Genomic DNA, 20960 nt, shown 5'->3' on the forward strand with positions numbered 1-20960 from the left:
GAAAAAAGATAAAAACTCATACATAATCCATGAACACGGTATGCCCTTCCATCTATTTAGGTCTTCTGTGATTTCTTTTAACAGTTTTTTGTAGTTTTCTTTGTATAGGTCTTTTGTCTCTTTAGTTAAATTTATTCCTAAGTATTTTATTCTTTTAGTTGCAATTGTAAATGGAATTCGTTTCTTGATTTCTCCCTCAGCTTGTTCATTGCTAGTGTATAGAAATGCTCCAGATTTTTGAATGTTGATCTTGTAACCTGCTACTTTGCTGTACTCATTTATTAGCTCTAGTAGTTTGGTTGTGGTTTTTCTGGGTTTTCGACGTATAGTATCATATCGTCTGCAAACAGTGACAGTTTTACTTCTTCCTTTCCAATTTTGATGCCTTGTATTTCTTTTTCTTGCCTAATTGCTCTGGCTAGAACTTCCAACACAATGTTGAATAATAGTGGTGATAGTGGACATCCTTGTCTTGTTCCTGATCTTAGGGGGAAAGTTTTCAATTTTTCCCCATTGAGGATGATATTAGCTGTGGGTTTTTCATATATTCCCTCTATCATTTTAAGGAAGTTCCCTTGTATTCCTATCCTTTGAAGTGTTTTCAACAGGAAAGGATGTTGAATCTTGTCAAATGCCTTCTCTGCATCAATTGAGATGATCATGTGATTTTTCTGCTTTGGTTTGTTGATATGGTGTATTACATTAATTGATTTTCTTATGTTGAACCATCCTTGCATACCTGGGATGAATCCTACTTGGTCATGATGTCTAATTCTTTTAATGTGTTGTTGGATTCGATTTGCTAGAATTTTGTTGAGGATTTTTGCATCTATATTCATTAGAGAGATTGGCCTGTAGTTTTCTTTTTTTGTAAAATCTTTGCCTGGTTTTGGTATGAGGGTGATGTTGGCTTCATAGAATGAGTTAGGTAGCTTTCCCTCCACTTCGATTTTTTTGAAGAGTTTGAGCAGAGTTGGTACTAATTCTTTCTGGAATGTTTGGTAGAATTCACATGTGAAGCCATCTGGTCCTGGACTTTTCTTTTTAGGAAGCTTTTGAATGACTGATTCAATTTCTTTACTTGTGATTGGTTTGTTGAGGTCATCTATTTCTTCTTGAATCAAAGTTAATTGTTCATGCCTTTCTAGGAAATTGTCCATTTCATCTACATTGTTGTATTTATTAGCATAAAGTTGTTCATAGTATCCTGTTATTACCTCCTTTATTTCTTTGAGGTCAGTGATTATATCTCCTCTTCCATTTCTGATCTTACTTATTTGCGTCCTCTCTCTTCTTCTTTTTGTCAGTCTTGCTAAGGGTCCACCAATCTTATTGATTTTCTCATAGAACCAACTTCAGGTCTTAATGATTTTCTCTATTGTTTTCATGTTTTCAATTTCATTTATTTCTGCTCTAATCTTTTTCTTTCCTTTTGCTTGCTTTGGGGTTAGTTTGCTGTTCTTTCTCCAGTTCTTCCAAGTGGGCAGTTAATTCCTGAATTTTGCCCTTTCTTCTTTTCTGATATAGGCATTTAGGGCAATAAATTTCCCTCTTAGCACTGCCTTTGCTGTGTCCCATAAGTTTTGATATGTTGTGTTTTCATTTTCATTCACCTCGAGATATTTACTAATTTCTCTTGTAATTTCTTCCTTGACCCACTCGTTGTTTAAGAGTGTGTTGTTGAGCCTCCACATATTTGTGAATTTTCTGGCACTCTGCCTATTATTGATTTCCAACTTCATTCCTTTATGATCTGAGAAAGTGTTGTGTATGATTTCAATCTTTTTAAATTTGTTGAGACTTGCTTTATGACCCAACATATGTTCTATCTTTGAGAATGATCCATGAGCACTTGACAAAAAGGTGTATCCTGCTGTTGTGGGGTGTAATGTCCTATAAATGTCTGTTAAGTCTAGCTCATTTATTGTAATATTCAAATTCTCTGTTTCTTTATTGATCCTCTGTCTAGATGTTCTGTCCATTGATGAGAGTGGTGAATTGAAGTCTCCAACTATTATGGTAGATGTGTCTATTTCCCTTTTCAGTATTTGCAGTGTATGCCTCACGTATTTTGGGGCATTCTGGTTCGGTGCATAAATATTTATGATTGTTACGTCTTCTTGTTGAATTGTTCCTTTTATTAGTAGATACTATCCTTCTTTGTCTCTTTTAACTGTTTTCCATTTGAAGTCTAATTTGTTGGATATTAGTATAGCTACTCCTGCTCTTTTCTGGTTGTTATTTGCATGAAATATCTTTTCTCAACTTTTCACTATCAACCTATGTTTATCTTTGGGTCTAAGATGTGTTTCCTCTAGACAGCATATAAAAGAATCCTGTTTTTTAATCCATTCTGCCAGTCTGTCTTTTGATTGGAGAGTTCAGTCCATTAACATTTAGTGTTATTACTGTTTGGATAATATTTTCCTCTACCATTTTGCCTTTTGTATTTTATGTATCATATCTAATTTTCCTTCTTTCTACACTCTTCTCCACACCTCTCTCTTCTGTCTTTTCATATCTGTCTCTAGTGCTCCCTTTAGTATTTCTTGCAGAGCTGGTCTCTTGGTCACAAATTCTCTCAGTGACTTTTTGTCTGAAAATGTTTTAATTTCTCTCTCATTTTTGAAGGACAGTTTTGCTGGATATAGAATTCGTCATTGGCAGTTTTTCTCTTTCATTAATTTAAATATATCATCCCACTGTCTTCTCGCCTCCATGGTTTCTGCTGAGAAATCTACACATAGTCTTACTGGGTTTCCCTTGTATGTGATGGATTGTTTTTCTCTTGCTGCTTTTAAGATCCTCTCTTTCTCTTTGACCTCTGACATTCTAACTAGTAAGTGTCTTGGAGAACGTCTATTTGGATCTATTCTCTTTGGGGTGCTTTGCACTTCTTGGATCTGTAATTTTAGGTCTTTCCTAAGAGTTGAGGAAATTTTCTTTGATAATTTCTTCCATTAGTTTTTCTCCTCCTTTTCCCTTCTCTTCTCCTTCCGGGACACCCACAACACGTATATTTGTGCACTTCATATTATCATTCAGTTCCCTGAGCCCCTGCTCATATTTTTCCATTCTTTTCCCTATAGTTTTTGTTTCTTTTTGGATTTCAGATGTTCCATCCTCCAGTTCACTGATTCTAACCTCTGTCTCTTGAAATCTACCATTGTAGGTTTCCATTGTTTTTTTCATCTCTTCTACTGTCTCTTTCATTCCCATAAGTTCTGTGATTTGTTTTTTCAGACTTTCCATTTCTTCTTTTTGTTCGTTCCTTGCCTTCTTCATGTCCTCCCTCAATTCATTGATATGGTTTTTGAAGAGGTTTTCCATTTCTGTTCGTATATTCAGAATTAGTTGTCTCAGCTCCTGTATCTCATTTGAACTTTTGTTTTGTTTCTTTGACTGGGCCATATCTTCAATTTTCCTGGTGTGATTTGTTATTTTTTGCTGGTGTCTGGACATTTAATTACCTTAATTAGTTTATTCTGGAGATAGCTTTCACTTATCTTACCTAGGATTTTCTTGCTAGATGAGTTTGTTGTCTGTTCTTTGACCTTCAGTTCAGCTTTTTCTGGGCCTCTAGCTTAAGTTTTGTTTAACAGAGGGTAATTTTTCAGTTCTTGTTTTCTTGTTTCTTGCCCTGCTTGTAAGGTGCCTTTTCCCTCCCCACCCTTAGGAGGGTCTACATAGGTATTACAGACTCCAGTCGGGTTTTCCCGGACTAAACTGGTCTCCTTTCGGGGGGAAGGAGTCACCTGTGTCAATTTTCCCTGAGGGTGAGACCCAGCAGGTTGAAAGACTTTCCTGTGAAGTCTCTGGGCTCTGTTTTTCTTAACCTGCCCAATATGTGGTGCTTGTCTGACTCCGGGTCCCACCAGCAAAAGATGTTGTGGCTCCTTTAACTTGGGAGGCTCTCCCTGCTGGGGGCATGGTGGAGACAGAGGAAAGGTTGTAGGCTGGCTTTAATGGCTTCAAATTGCCAAGCCCTGAGTTCTGAATTCCTTGAGAGAGGAATTCCACCAGAGTTGGGCTTCACCCCTCCCCTGGGGAAGGCTCAGGTGGAGACATCCCTGAAAGCGGCCTATTTCTGCGTATTCCTGGGGCAGTTGCAGCCTGTGTAATCCCGCCGCTGCATCCAGAGGCAGCCAAGCCTCCGTAGAAACAGCCATAAAAGCCTCTGTTTCGTCCCCTTTCCTCTTTTTCGGTTAGCCCAATAGGCAACCTCCGCCTTGACCAATTTCGCCTGAGCTGGGGGCCTATTTTTAGTAGTCAGAATTTGTTTATTAATGCCACAATTGGTGTTTGGTTGGACTCAGTCCCTGCTACTGTTAGAGTCTCTTTCCTTTCCCTCCGGGAAGCCGCCTGTGGGGGAGGGGCGCCAGGCGCCGTGACTTGCGAACTCACTGTTCCGGAGACTCGCAGCTGGTCCAGCTGGTCCAGACTGGGGTACGCTGCGTGTCCAGTCACTATCGTGCCTCCGGGAGCTGTTCTGTACTGTTTTTGGTTATTTAGTAGTTGTTCTGGAGGACGAACTAAAACGCGTACATTACTAAACTGCCATCTTGGCCCCTCCTCCTTTTTTTTCACTTTTATTTGTATTTTTGGAGTAATGAAAATGTTCAAAACTCTATTGTAATGATGAGTACACTGCTATGTGATGATACTGTGAACAACTGATTGTACACTTTGGATAATTATATCTCATTTAAAAAAATCATTGCAAAATAATTTATTTCTAAGTAATTTGTTTTTTTTGATGCCGTTGTGGTGGAAATGTTTTCTTCATTTCCTTTTCGTATTGTTCATTGGTAATGTTATAGGATCATAATTGTTTGTATGTTGATCTTGCACTCTGCCACTTTACTGAATTCTTTTAGTCTAATAATTTTTTGTGGATTCCTTTGGGCTTTCTGTATGTAAGATCATGTTGTCTCTAATAGATAGTTTTACTTATTTCTTTCCTGTTTGGATGCTTTTACTTCTTTTTCTTGCCTGTTTGCTTTGGCAAGAACTTCTGGTACAATATTGAACTACACTGGTGAAAGCAGGTACCCTTGTCTCGTTCCTAATCTTAGGGAAAAAAGCTTTACGTCTTTCATCGTTCAATATGATGATGTGGATTTTCATAAATGGCCTTTATCATACTGAGAAAGTTTCCTTCTACTCCTATTTTCTGAGCTTTTTTATTGAATGCCTTTTCTGCATCTATTGAGATAAGCAGGTGGATTTTTTCTTTCATTCTATTTATGTAGTATATTACATTGATTTTCATGTGTGAGTCACCCTTATATTTCTGTAATGAGTCCTATTTGGTTTGCTATTATTTTATTGAGGTTTTTTCATCTATATTCATAAGGGAAATTGGTCTGTAATTTCTTTTCTTATGCTGTGTTTACCAAGCTTTGGTATCAGAGTAATGCTGGCCCCATAGAATGAAATAAGTAGCATTCCTTCCTCTTGAATTCTTTGGAGGAGTTTGAAAAGGATTGGTGTTAATTCTTTAAATTTTTGGTGGAATTCACCAGTGAAACCATCAGATCCTTTATTAATTTGTTTTAACCATTTTATATTCTTATTTCATATGTTATTAAGTGATGCATAAAAGATAGTGTGTGTGATGTTGATTCTTTCTGGTTCTTTTGCATCCATTGTTGCTTTTGAAGTCTGATGCCAGACTGGTCCTTGATCCTTTTTAGTGATGATCTCCTTTTTTTCCCTCAAAGCTTTTAGAATTTTTTCTTTATATTTGACGTTTTTAATTTTACTGAACTATATCTGCTTTTGAGTTGTTTCCTTATGTAACCTGTTCAACATTTTGTGAGACCTTTCATTTTGAAATTTGTAACTCAGAGTTGCTTTGAGTATTCTTCCCCTCCATTTTAAAAAAAATTTTTTTATTAATTTTTAAATTTAAAAAAATTTGACAAGAAAGAAACACATTCTTAACATACGATCATTCCGTTCTACATATATAATCAGTAATTCACAATATCATCACATAGTTGCATATTCATCATCATGATCATTTCTTAGAACATTTGCATCAATTCAGAAAAAGAAATAAAAAGACAACAGAAAGAGAAATAAAACAATAACAGAAAAAAAAAGATCATACATACCATACCCCTTACCCCTCGCTTTCATTTATCACTAGCATTTCAAACTAAATTTATTTTAACATTTGTTCCCCCATTATTTATTTTTATTCCATATGTTCTACTCGTCTGTTGATATGGTAGATAAAAGCATCAGACACAAGGTTTTCACAATCACAGAGTCACCTTGTGAAAGCTATATCATTGTTAAATCATCATCAAGAAACATGGCTACTGGAACACAGCTGTACAGTTCTATGCAATCTTGACAGCTGTTACTAACATTGCTGCTTTCCTGTCACTAAATAGAATGGGGTAGGCCATGATCTAAGCATTGTAGAGCAAGAAAAAATGACACAACTGAAAGGTTCTTCCTTGGTGTACCCCTGTATGTAGCACTTGGTTCTCTCCCATTCTAAGCTACCATTTCTCTTCCATACTGATACCTATCACCTTCTGCTTCCCAGAAATGTCTCATAGCTTTTGTGTTAGGTTCTAGAATCCAGTATCCTCCCTCTTGTGCTGCATCTTCAGGGTATAATTTACTCCATAGTGTAGTTTCATACCTTTTATTAGCCAGTAAAATACTTGTTACCTTAAGTTGTGATGATTTCAGTATAAAGTAAATGATATATTCTTTCCCCTCTAGTATTTTATTATAAACTTAGTCATTAGCAAATTATTATTGTTCTGGTTTTCCTGTTGTCAGCCTGTTTGAAGAATGTATTCTATATAGAGTATTCATGCTCTTGAAAGAATTACATTTGCCTCAGAATTGCTTTTGACTTTGAATATAAGAACATACTAGAGGTCAGTTTTCTTAAAGATGGTTTGTCTTTTCTTTCTTTTTTGTCATTTAGAGTGAAGATGAAATCAGGACACTGAAACAGAAAAAAAGTAAGTGATAGTGCTAATGACTCTACTTCTGAATGCCTTTTTAAAAGGCCTTGACCTGGTAAGGACAAATATGTTTTATGTCTAAAATCCACTTTGAGAATGTATGTAAGTGTGTGGTAGGCTTTGTCATGTGAGGTTAAGTTCAGTTTATCCTTACTGAGTGGCACTGTGCCATACATCTCAAACAGGTGACTCCTCCCTCTCCCTCTAGCTGCTCTCAGTGTGGTAGGAGTGGCAGGCACACAGACAGAGTGTCCCAGTTCAGGGAAGGAAGGGCACCAGTAGGGGCAGGAACAGACTTTCTGTCCACTTAATCTGTGGTACAGAAGTCCTTGATAAATTTGAGGAAAAAATGTTGTGAGGGCACTTAGCCTTGTGGGGGGTCATGGTCCCAAGCCTTCCTACAGGTGCTGGTATCTGAGGTGTGTAGTCAAAGGGTGAGGGCTTGTGTTTATTTTTGTCAGTGATTACTATTACTCCTTCTCCTCCTTTACCTTCTACAACTACTGCTAGTACTTTTATTATAACATGATTATTTATTGAACACTTAACTGTGTGCCAAGTCATTATTTATTTTAAGTGTTTATAAGTCACTTAATTCTCACAATAACCCTGAGGTAAGTACTATTATTTTCTCCATTTATAGATGAGAAAACATGGATGCAAGCAAAGAAAGGAGAGAAAGTTATTCTAGGCAGAAGCTGAGTGGCATGAAACAAACAGGTTCCCAGGTTTGGGAAACTGCAACCATTTTGGTGTTATTGGAGCTTCTTATAATTTATGAGATTAGAAAATGAACCTCTAATGGAAGGGACATATGGGCCAGACAGAACTGGCAGGGATATGAGCATTTGGCAATAGGGAACCACTCAGAGGTTTGTAAGTAGATGACGTCATAGGTCTGATTTTCATGTTACACATATAGTGTTGAATTAGAAAAGGTAACACTGGAGGCAGGGGGAGCAATTAGACGTGGGCAGATTGAACAAGAGTTGAGATTCCTTGAATTAAGGTAGTTGTAGTGAGGATGAAGTTAAATGAACTGGAGACACTTGTATACCTATTAGTCTTATGTATGGAAAGATGCCCAAGAAGAGAAAGGCTTAATGTCATTGTATATACTTTAACTGCTCCAAAATGAGCATAGTTTAGAAAAAAATGAAAACAAGTAATTATTATTGGAGAAACAATGGAGGAAAAAGGAGGGAGGGAGGAAGAAAGAGACAGACATCTGAATAACCTCCTGTTTTCTGGCTTTAGAAAATCCCCATGCTTACTATAGATAGCTTACCCCAGACTCAAGCTGAGTCCTCCCTTTAGGACTTCCCTCATAAATGTAGAAAAAATGGGATAAAAACTATTTGTGACTGAATGCTAACCAGGCCAGGCACGTACAAAGAGTACTTTGTATGAGAGTGCATTTAATCTTTCAGAGTCTCTGTGGACCTTGACAAATTAGGTACAAACTTCTTAAGGTAGACTTTAGGACCTTCTACAAGATGGCCAAAACTTTTCTTCCATTATTTCCTACCACAATTCTTTTCAAATTACTTTTTTTTTTCTTTTTAAAGCAACTGGACCCTTTCTTCAAAGAAAACTTTATTCCAAAGCGCTATAATAGGGTTTCTCAACCTCAACACTATGGGCATTTTACACTAGATAGTTCTTTGTTGTAGGAAAGGCACTGTGCATTAGAGGGTGTTTAGCAATAACCTGCCCTCTACCCATTAGATCCCAGTAGCACACCATCCACCAAAAATGTCTCTGGATGTTGCCAAAGGTCCCTAGGGGGACAAAATCATCCCCCCGTTGAGAACTGCTCCATAGTATCTGATGAATAACAGTGCCATCTAAGTTGAGGGTTGAGTAAGAGAAGGATGCTCCCTGGCCTTGCAGAAATCTGGATAAGCTCTGAAGAGACGCGTAGTTTATACAGACTAGGCAGACCAGATTTTGCTTTGTACCTAGGCATCTTGCTTCTCTCTTTTTCCTTGGTCCTTTTGCTAGAGTTCTTTTTGCCAACTGAAATGCTCTCATTGTCCATTACTCCTTATCCTTCTCATTACCAATTGCAACTTTTTTATTCTGATTTTTCTCCGATGATACTGCACTACTCTTGGTGACATTTTCCTAGACCTTAGGTTCTAAGTTGTATGATTTCGCAAATTTAGATTCTAGTCCCTGCGCTACCACTGACCTCTATAATTGTGGGCAGGACACTTCACCTTGCAAAGCCTTAGTTTTCCCATCCAAAGAAGAAAAGTTAGACTAAGATTGCTAATATTCCAGCCTTAAAAATTACATGAATCTACTTTATATTCATTTATATAGCAATGTCCTCTCTCCCCATAAAAATGTAGCTTAATGATTTGATAGAAACAGCATGAACCTTGGAGCTATACAAGCTTGAATTTGAATTTGGTTTCCAACCCTCTAACTATATCTGTTACGTTGGGCAAGTTATTTACTGTCCTCATTTGTCAAATGGTACCACCTGCCTAAAGAATAGTAATGTGATGCATATAAAATGTTTAGCTGGATGCTTCAGTGAATATTAATCCCTTTCCTTTTTTTTTTTTTTTTTTTTTTTGAGGACATGGACCATCTGTTATTATTCTGTAAAATATATGAAGTACCTTGTGGTTAAGTCTTGTGAGAAGTTGTTCCTTCTTAACAGCATTTACATGTAGTGTTAAAATAGGTATCTATGCTGTTTGTCTCCGCAGTAGAGTGTGAGTGTCTTATTTTAATCTCTCTATCCTAGTCTTTGGCCCAGTAGGTGCCCAGGTAGTGCTGAATGAATGAGTTTGTGGATTTTAAAGGTTTGATCAATGAAAAGTTCAAATTTTTTTGTATTGTGTGGTTCCTCATTAGCCTGTTTATAAAATTAATCCTTTGTTTTCTAGTTGATGAAACTTCTGAGCAGGAACAAAAACATAAAGAAACAAACAACAGCAGTGCTCAGAACCCAAGTGCAGAAGAAGGGGGCGAAGAACAGGATGAAGATATTTTACCTTTAACTCTTGAAGAGAAGGAAAACAAAGAATACCTAAAATCTTTATTTGAAATTTTGATTCTTATGGGAAAACAAAACATACCTCTGGATGGACATGAGGCTGATGAACTTCCTGAAGGTCTCTTTACTCCTGATAACTTTCAAGCACTGCTGGAGTGCCGAATAAATTCCGGTGAAGAGGTTCTCAGAAAGCGCTTTGAGACAACAGCAGTTAACACATTGTTCTGTTCAAAAACACAGCAGAAACAGATGCTAGAGATATGTGAGAGCTGCATTCGGGAAGAAACTCTCAGGGAAGTGAGAGACTCACACTTCTTTTCAATTATCACTGATGATGTGGTAGACATAGCAGGGGAAGAGCACCTGCCTGTGTTGGTGAGGTTTGTGGATGAATCTCATAATCTGAGAGAGGAATTTGTGGGCTTCCTCCCTTATGAAGCAGATGCAGAAATTTTGGCTGTGAAATTTCACACTACAATAACTGAGAAATGGGGACTAAACATGGAATACTGTCGTGGACAGGCATACATTGTGTCCAGTGGATTTTCTTCCAAAATGAAAGTTGTTGCTTCCAGGCTTCTAGAGAAATACCCTCAAGCTGTCTACACACTCTGCTCTTCCTGTGCCTTAAATATGTGGTTAGCAAAATCGGTGCCTGTTATGGGAGTATCTGTTGCATTGGGAACAATTGAGGAAGTTTCTTCTTTTTTCCATCGGTCACCGCAACTACTTTTAGAACTTGATAATGTAATTTCCGTCCTTTTTCAGAGCAATGAAGAAAGGGGTAATGAACTGAAGGAAATTTGCCATTCTCAGTGGACAGGCAGGCATGATGCTTTTGAAATTTTAGTGGAACTCCTGCAAGCGCTTGTTTTATGTTTAGATGGTATAAATAGTGACACAAATATTAGGTGGAATAACTGTATAGCTGGCCGAGCATTTGTACTCTGTAGTGCCGTAACAGATTTTGATTTCATTGTTACCATTGTTGTTCTTAAGAATGTCCTATCTTTTACAAGAGCCTTTGGGAAAAATCTCCAGGGGCAAACCTCTGATGTCTTCTTTGCAGCTAGCAGCTTGACTGCAGTGCTGCATTCACTAAATGAAGTGATGGAAAATATTGAAGTTTATCATGAATTTTGGTTTGAGGAAGCCACAAATTTGGCAACCAAACTTGATATTCACATGAAACTCCCTGGTAAATTCCGCAGAGCTCAGCAAGCTAACTTGGAATCTCAGTTAACCTCGGAGAGTTACTATAAGGAAACCCTAAGTGTTCCAACAGTGGAGCACATTATTCAGGAACTTAAAGATATATTTTCAGAACAGCACCTCAGAGCTCTTAAATGTTTATCTCTGGTACCCTCTGTCATGGGACAGCTCAAATTCAATACGTCAGAGGAACACCATGCTGACATGTACAGAAGTGACTTACCCAATCCTGACACACTCTCAGCCGAGCTTCATTGTTGGAGAATCAAGTGGAAACACAGAGGAAAAGATATAGAGCTTCCATCTACCATTTATGAAGCCCTCCATCTACCTGACATCAAGTTTTTTCCTAATGTTTATGCTTTGTTGAAGGTCTTATGTATTCTTCCTGTGATGAAGGTTGAGAATGAACGCTATGAAAATGGACGAAAGCGTCTCAAAGCATACCTGAGAAACACTTTGACAGACCAAAGGTCAAGTAACTTGGCTTTGCTTAACATAAATTTTGATATAAAACATGATTTGGATTTGATGGTGGACACATACATCAAACTCTATACAATTAAGTCAGAGCTTCCTACAAGTAATTCAGAAACCACTGAAAATACTTAAAAGACTTCATTTTCATCTTACGTTTGGACATCTTACATCTTACATGTGAGGTGTATGTAAGCTGCTTAATCACTGACTATCTTTGCCTATAGGTCTCCCATTGAATACATTAGTCATTAATAATCTACCTATTTAAAGGGCCCCTGTTTGAACTCTCATGCTTTGAAGACCCATCTGTTCTTTCAGAAGATAGCATTGAAAGTGCCACATATCATTTTTGTGTGATCTTTGTTAGTGGCACTCTGGAATTACTTTAAGTCATTTTAGATATAACATTAATCATCACTGTGGATCCAGTTTCAGTCCACTTATCAGTACTTTGAAGAAATAAATTTTGAGGAGATGTGGAAGGAAGGAATGCATTTTGTAAAATGTTAAAATGAGGCTCACAGCTGACTAGTAGGACTTTTAAGTATGTTATTAAGAATCTGAATTGGACAGTTAAGGGAATTACCAGAGAGTGAGAGAAACTAAGCTTGTCAAACAAAGATTACAGTATAGATTTTGTCTTTATCAAATGAACCTAAAGGAACAAGTTACAGTTAAAAGTTTGAATGCCTTTTTCCACATCTGGCTGTTGCTGTTTACATTCCTTTGTTGAGCCTACACCTTCATAAACTTTTTAGCAGGTATGTGTTGAACACTTCTGTTTCATGGTCAAGACAGAATCAGAAGCCATGAATACTGATAGCTGATTTGTCTCTTTTCTTCTGTTTCCATGACTATATCTACTGCCTCACCTTGATTTATAAGCAAAACCTGGGAAACCTACAAAAATAAGTGTTTTGTGGGTTATCTAGGAATAATACAGAAAATATTGCTGTTATTTTTGGTGAAGAAAATCAATTTTGTACAGTTTATTTCAATCTAAATAAAATGTGAATTTTGTTTAAAGTTTGGGTACTTTGTTTTTGGTGGAGACAGATTTTTGTGGTATATATTCTTTTAAAAAATATTTGATTATTAATGTCACAATTATTCAAGGTGAGCTTTTATTTTTTTGTATGTGGGTATAGAAAAAGACATTTTATTTAAGGAGTTATTTTAATGTACCGTTTATTTAACTGATTTTTTTTACAATATAGTATATGGCCCCTAGAATTTTCAGGGTTTGTGTTATTGTTGCTGGCTAAAATGTAAATGAATGAATATAATTGCAGAGATATCATTGAATTATTTTATGTTGGGGTACAGTTAGTATCATTTAAGCTTTAGAAAGCAGAATGGGGTGCATTTGCTGTTGTGCTGAATCTTGGTGGTAGGTACTCATGCAGGTTATAAGAGTAACAGAGTTTCTCTTTTAGCTAGTGCTGTAAGAGATACCTCTGTTCTTAGCAGAAATAACTGAAAAGGTTCATGAGGGCAGGATGACGGTAAAGGGGAGACAGCTGGCTTTTCAATACCTGCATCTAGTTCTTAGGACACTTAAGAGCAGTGTAACCTTGGCAAATTTACTTCAGCTGTTTATGTTTCCTCAACTCTTGAAATCTACCTTATGGATGCATCATGAGGGTTAGATTATTTATTTATTGCTGCTTAACAGCCCGAAATTTAGTGACTTAGATTTCTCACAGTTTTGTGGGTTGGGCGAGTGAGTCTTGTGGTAGTTCCGTCTGGGCTTTGTTGTGTGGTTGCATTCAGTTGGAAGGCTCGCTGGAGATTGAGTGGGGCAGATGGATCTCTCTTTGTGTGGTCTTTCATCCTGGGTTTATGCAAAACCCAGGATGAAATGCATAGTAGGCTTATGCATAGTATCCTTAGACTATTATGAAAATAAAGGCAGTGTCTTCAAAGCGTGGGCTAAAGGACTCTCAGAGTGTCACTTCCACTACATTTCTTTGGTCAAAGTAGTCACGAGGCCAGCCCAGATTCAAGGGATGAGGAGGTAACACTCCTCTTCTTGATGGGAAGAGTTGCAAAATACGGCCTTCTCTTCATCCACTACAATAATATATTTGAAATCATTCATACAGCAAGCATTAGTTAATAAACTCTTACGGTGGCCATTATTTTTATAATGTATGTATATATTCCAATTTGAGAATAGTGAAAATTGAGCATTTTCACAAAATTTGGTCTTTGAAGGTAGGTTGAGTTAATGGTAGTATTGCCACAGATGAAACATTGTCTTTTGCAAAATTAGACAGAAAGTAGTAGGTGTATTGACTGTTTGTTTATTCCACAAGTAATAGTTGAATAGTTGAATCCTTACTCTATGTCAGGCTTCTAGGCTAAGTGCTGATGAAACCTGGTGTACTTTCTCAGTCACAGAGCTTATAGCCTAGAGCTAGACTAGAGCTAGCCCACAGCTCCACAGTTGTACTTATACTATATATACACATATCCACTTCATAGACTTTAGTACTGAAACAGATTTATCAAAATTAAAGGAAAGGAAGACAACGTCATGTAGATTATTTATGAAAACTTGTGCAATTTATATTTTTTAAAATAAATTCTGTACCATAGGCTGGGTTTGCCCCTGGGCAACAGGAGAGGGCATGGAAAAGACCAGGACTGTGGTCCTGGGGTGTGAGTGATTGAGAGGGGTTGAGTGATTGAGTGACTGAGGAGGATCTTCAGCATTCCATAGGGAGATCCTGGTAGAGAGAGGTGGATCAATTCAATGAAAGCAGGGTGAGTCTATTCGGCTACAGCCCCATTGGGGGTGGGTGATGGCGTGCAGGGAATGCAGATCCAAGGAGCAGACTGTCCCTCTGCTCCACATAGCTGGGGAGAACTCCCTATGCAGTGCAACAGCCTGTAGCACCTATGGGAAGCCCAGGGGCAGGCTTAGCCGCTTGCCATGAGGGGCCAGATCTACTGGGCACAGGGATCAGTCACCCCACTGGGTGCCACAAGTGGCTGTCCCATCAGAAACTGTGGGTAACGAATCTGCTGTCCACTGGGTATTGTGGCCAGCTGCCCCACCAGGCATTGTGACCAGCTGCCATGCTGGGCCATTCCACTGCCACAGGCCAGGAACAGCCCCCCCTCCCCCTATCACCCATGCCATCTTGCCCAGCCAGCTGCAATTGAGGAAAGACGGGCCTGAGGGGAGGAAGTGGCCCAAGAGCACCATCTGCTAGGAAGAAGCAAAAGTGCAATATGGCAAACTCCCTGTCTGCCTAGGTATTTTTTTATTATTTTATTTTACTTAAATATCTTATTTTTTCTTTTTATTTATTTATTGCATTTTCTGATTTTTTAAAACTTTTTTTATTAAAAATTAAACAAAACATTTAGATATCATTCCATTCTACATATACAATCAGTAATTCTTAATATCATCACATAGTTGCATATTCATCATTTCTTAGTACATTTGCATTGATTTAGAAAAAGAAATAAAAAGACAACAGAAAAAGAAATAATATGACAATAGAGAAAAAAGACTATACATACCATACCCCTTACCCCTCGCTTTCATCTACCACTAGCATTTCAAACTGAATTTATTTTAACATTTGTTTCCCCTATTATTTATTTTTATTCCATATATGTTCTACTACTTTTTATTTATTTTTATGTATATATTTTTTCCTTTTTCTTCTGTGGACACCAGTCTGCATTCATACCAGTATATCTTGGGGTGTCTCCTTCTGGCATTGGGGCCTACTATTGCTGAGGTGGTTTTTTGTGTCGGGAAGGGGAATGGTACATGATCTGGGCGTTGAGCCTGGGTTACCTGCATCATGGATGGGTGTTCTACCTCTGAGCTACCTGTGTCCCCTGCCTAGTTTTTAATAGACCCTAAAGCAGAATTGCGTCCCCTACATGAGATCTGGGCCTTGGTTTGGTGGGGAATTAACTGGCAAACCAAGTACAAAGAGGAACCTCCAGTGCAAACCCAAGTAAATACAAAACTGTATACAAGTGAAGGAAACCAACTTGCAAAATAATCTTATTAAAATAATCAAATTCCACAAACAACAGAAATCTACAAAGCAGTGAAGATCCAGGAGGAGATGACCCAGCCAAATGACCAAATCAAAATACTGGGAAGGGACAATGAATATGGAATGACTACTCAAGAATATAAAGAAAGGATATCAAGAAGATACTAGAAGAACCTAAAGAAAAATTTGACAGAGTAAATAGAAAAACAACAGAGGTGAAAGCTATTATAGACCAACCGAGATATTTACTAGATATATACATAGATTCGAAGAAGCAGAAGGAAGAATAAGTGAACTAGAAGGCAGAATAATTGAACTGGAATGCACATTTTAGTGGCCTTAGAACCCTTTATTTTTTAAAGAATTGGAAAATTCATAAAGTTCCATTGGTTTATGTGTTATTAAAACCAGATCCAGTACCCATTTACAGGCAGTACAATATTTCTTGGTAGTATATTTTTGCTTGTTTAATTGTGCTTCAGTTTTGGCCATCTTCGAGTTGGTATTTGCCCCCTTAATTAAAAGTAGTCTCAGCAGTTTTTTCTGTAGACCCATGCATAGCTTGAAAAATTCTCTTTATTGCTGCTGAATTTGAAGCTGTGCTGGTAATGCCTCTGTAAATCCAGACTAAGAGAAGGGTCTAAATTGAATGCAAGAAATTGTTGCTTCCACGGACCAGAGCTCGACATTTTGAAGAAAACACATTTTGACATTTTAATAAAAATCCTGAGGATAACTAGATTGGTATATGTAATTGGTTGGTTTTTTTCACCTACTCATTTAGTTTAGAGGCTTTGGGAATTCTCATGTAGTTTTTCAGTGAAGTTCTTTTTGTGCCTATGTTTGTGTACTGTTTTTAAAACTCCAGAATAAATTCATGTAATTGGTAGCATTAAAAAAGAAAAAAAAGAAACAAATGGCAAGAAAGATGGAAAAAATGGAATTGGATATAGGGATTAAATGATACATAACAAAAGAAGCACATATATAACAATCACTGGTGTCCAAGAAGGAGAAGAGAAGAGTAAAGGGCTGGGGAGGTTAGTTAAAGAGGCAATCAGAGAAAACTTCGTAACCCTTATGCAAATCAAAGAGGCCCAATGAACCGTAAATAGAATAAATCCAAATGAGCTTACTTCAAGACACATATTAATCATTAAATGTTAAAGGATAGCAGAAAGTCCTGAAGAGAAGCAGAAAGTCCTAAAAGTGGCACAAGAAAAGTGGTCTACTACATACAAGGGCACATAAAACTGAGGATGACTCAACAGGTACCATGGAGGCAAGAAGGCAGTGGTATGATATATTTAAGATCCTGAACAAGAAAGCCTTCCAGCCAAGAATTCTTTATCCAACAAGCTGTCCTTCAAAACTGAGAGATTAAAATTTTCAAAGACAAACGAAGACCAAGAGAACTAGTCAACAAGAGACCTGCCCTCCCAGAAATACTAAAGGGAGTCCTGTCAGTTGAAGAAAAAAGATAGGAGAGGGAGGTCTGGAGGAGGGCACAGAAGTGAAGAATCCTAGTAAAGGTAATTTAAGGATAAAGAGAGAGGGAAAAGAATGTAGAGATCTGACAGAAACTAAAGGATAAGGTGGTAAATTCAAGAACTGCTTTTACAGTAATAGCTTTGCGCATTAACGGACTAAACTCAGCAATTAAAAGATACACATTGGCAGAATAGATTTCAAATTGTAATCCATCTATATGCTGTTTACAAGAGATGCTTCTTAGAGCAAAGGACACAAGTAGATTGAAAGTGAAAGGATGGAAAAAGATCTTTTATACAAGGTGTAAGCAAAAGAAAGCAGGAGTGGCTATATTAGGTAAAATAGACTTTAAATGTAAAGACATTATAAGAGACAAAGAAGGACACTACATAGTAATAAAAGGGACAATTCGCCAAGAAGAAGTAACAATCATAAATGTTTACGTTCCCAGTCACGGACCACCAAAGTACATGAGGTAAATATGGGGGATATACCAATCTCCATTATAGATAGAACACCCAGACAGGATCAACATGGAAATAGAGAACTTAAACAGTACAATTAATGAATTAGAAAAATAGAGGTGTATAGATCATTATACCCCAGAACACCAGAATATACATTCTTTAGTGTTCATGGAATGTTCCCCAGTATAGTTCATATGCTGGGACATAAAACAGGTCTTTATGAATTTAATAAGATTGAAATTATCGAAAGCACTTTCTCTGACCACAACAAAATGAAGCTGGAAATTAATAACCACCAAAGAACCAGAACTTTCACAAATATATGGCAATTAAACAACATACGTTTAAATAATCAGTGGGCCAAAGAAGAGAATGCTAGAGAAATCAGTAATTATCTGCAGAGGAATGAAAATGAGAATACAGAGAGAAGTGGCCAAGATGGCATCTTAGTGAGGTGTGACATTTACTTTGTCCTCCAAAGCATCTAGTAAAGAGCCAGAAACGTTACAGAACAACTGCTGGGGCCACAGCAGTGAATGGACACACAGCATACACCAGTCTGGACAAAGGACCAGCTGCAATCCCACCCAAAACAATGAATCCACCAAGCTGTGGAGGCTGGCGCCCCTCCCCCACAGGCTGGTTCCCAGAGGGAAAAGGAAAGTGACTTTACTAACAGCAACCAAGGGTTGCTGTTGCAACCAAGCTCTAATTGTGGAATTAATTAACAAATTCTGACTACTAAAAATAGGCCCCCAGCTCAGCTAAACCTTTAATAAAAGCTAAATTTATTAGTTTTTACCCCGGTGTAGAGGGTGCAGGGCTGACGGGGGCGTGGCAGGTGGGGGGGGGGGGGAAGAGAGGTTTTTTTGGATCGGACAGTACAAAATATTTGAAAACTTCTGGACCCTAAAAAAGAAGAGGGGCTCACAGGATCTGGAGATATGTAGAGCAACATACTAACAAGCCCAAGGAACAGGGGTCCTGCTCTGAAAATGATTTTTGTTTGTTTGGTTCTACCTCTTAAAGCTGCTCTCAGGCTCTAACTGCCCCAGGCAAGGGTGGGATTAAGCTTGTCTGAGAGACAAAGAGGATGGTCAGGTGAAAGAAAGTAATTCCCTGGAGGAGTGGGGCCCAGCTCAGGTGAAATCCCTCCCTCAAGGAATTCAGACCCCAGGGACTGGAAAACTGAAGTGTTTAAAGCCAGCTTACAACCTCTCCTCTGTCTCAACCACAGCCCCAGCAGGGAGAGTCTGCTGAAGTTAAAGGCACCGCATCACTTTATGCTGGTGGGACCCACAAGCGGACAAACACGACATACTGGATAGGATAGTGTTCTAGTTTGCTAGCTGCTGGAATGCAATATACCAGAAACGGAACGGCTTTTAACAAGGGGAATTTAATGAGTTGCTAGTTTACAGTTCTAAGGTCAAGAATTAAAACAAGTCTATAGAAAAGTCCAATTAAAGGCATCCAGGGAAAGATACCTTGGTTCAAGAAGGCCAGTGAAGTTCAGGGTTTCTCTTTCAGTGAGAAGGCACATGATGAACATAGTCAGGGCTTCCCTCTTGGTTGGAAGGGTACATGGCGAATATGGCATCATCTGCTAGCTTTCTCTCCTGCCTTCTGGTTTCATGAAGCTCCCTGGGAGGCATTTTCCTTCTTCATCTCCAAAGGTCACTGGCTGGTGGACTCTCTGCTATGTGGTGCTGCAGCATCCTCTGCTCTGTCTCTGAATCCCCCATTCTCCAAAATATTTCCTCTTTTATAGGACTCCAATAAACCAGTCATGACCCACTCAAATGGGTGGAGACATGTCATCCTCTAATCCAGTTTAACAACCATTCTTGACTAAATCACATCAGCCAGGGAGATAATCTCATTACAGTTTCAAATATACAGTATTGAGTAGGGATTATTCTACCTTTATGAAATGGGATTTATATTAAAACATGGCTTTTCTTAGGGGGCATACTTCCTTTCAAACCAGCACAGATAGGAAAAACACAGATTCTAGAGCCTTCATAGGAAAGTCTGTCAATCTCCTGGGTCTCACCCTCAGGGAATACTGATGCAGGTGACTCTTTTGCCTTCAGAGACCAGTCATATCTGGAAAATCAGACTGGGGTCTATAATACCTAAGTAGACCCTCCTAAGGAAAAAAAATTGGCATCATATAGGCAGGGTAAGAAACAAGAAAACAAGAACTGAAAAATTTTGATCAGTTAAAACCTGAGCTAGAGATCTAGAATAAGCTGAACAAGAATGTCAAAGAACAGAGAACAAAGCCATCCAGCAAGAAAATCCTAGTTTAAAAGAGTGAAAACAATCTCCAGAATAAAATAATTAAGGAAATTAAATGCCTAGGCGCCAGCAAAAAATAACAAATCACACTAGGAAAATTGAAGATATGGCCCAGTCAAAGGAACAAACCAACAATTCAAATGAGATACAGGAGTTGAAACAACTAATTCAGGATGTTTGAACATACATGGAAAATCTCATCAATAATCAAATCAACAAACTGAGGAAGGATATAGAAAAAGCAAGGGACGAACAAAAAGAAGAGATCAAAAGTTTGAAAAAGCAAATGACAGAACTTATGGGAATGAAAGACACAGTAGAAGAGATGAAAAAAACAATGGAAACCTACAATGGTAGATTTCGAGAGACAGAACGTTGGATTTCTGAACTGGAGGACGGAACATCTGAAATCCGACAAGAAACAGAAACTATAGGAAAAAAAAAGGAAAACTATGAGCAGGAACTCAGGGAATCGAAAGACAATATGAAGCGCACAAATATACGTGTTGTGGGTGTCCCAGAAGGAGAAGAGAAGGGGAAAGGAGGAGAAAAACTAATGGAGGAAATTATCACTGAAAATTTCCCAACTCTTATGAAAGACATAAAATTACAGATCCAAGAAGTGCAGCGTACCCCAAAGAGAATAGATCCAAATAGACATATTCCAAGACATTTAATAATCAGAATGTCAGAGGTCAAAGAGAAAGAGAGGATCTTGAAAGCAGCAAGAGAAAAGCAAGCCATCACATACAAGGGAAGCCCAATAAGACTATGCACAGATCTCTCAGTAGAAACATGGAGGCGAGAAGACAGTGGGATAATATATTTAAATTATTAAAAGAGAAAAACTGCCAACCAAGAATTCTATACCCAACAAAATTATCCTTCAAAAATGAGGGAGAAATTAAAACATTTTCGGGCAAAAAATCACAGAGAATTTGTGACCAAGAGACCAGCTCTGCAAGAA

General features: G+C 38.0%; 1 protein-coding gene across 1 annotated transcript in view; it reads left to right on the forward strand.

The window, feature by feature from the left end:
* THAP12 (THAP domain containing 12) overlaps positions 1-12824 on the forward strand; it is a 32844-nt gene extending 20020 nt beyond the window's left edge. The window contains exons 4-5 of the mRNA XM_077113534.1: positions 6956-6992; positions 9899-12824. Coding sequence (XP_076969649.1) covers positions 6956-6992; positions 9899-11832 — 1971 coding nt within the window. The 3' untranslated portion in view covers positions 11833-12824. The remainder of the gene's footprint in view (positions 1-6955; positions 6993-9898) is intronic.
* Positions 12825-20960: the final 8136 nt, after the last annotated feature.

The sequence above is a fragment of the Tamandua tetradactyla genome, chromosome 8, assembly GCF_023851605.1.
Source record: "Tamandua tetradactyla isolate mTamTet1 chromosome 8, mTamTet1.pri, whole genome shotgun sequence".
Classification (NCBI taxonomy): domain Eukaryota; kingdom Metazoa; phylum Chordata; class Mammalia; order Pilosa; family Myrmecophagidae; genus Tamandua; species Tamandua tetradactyla.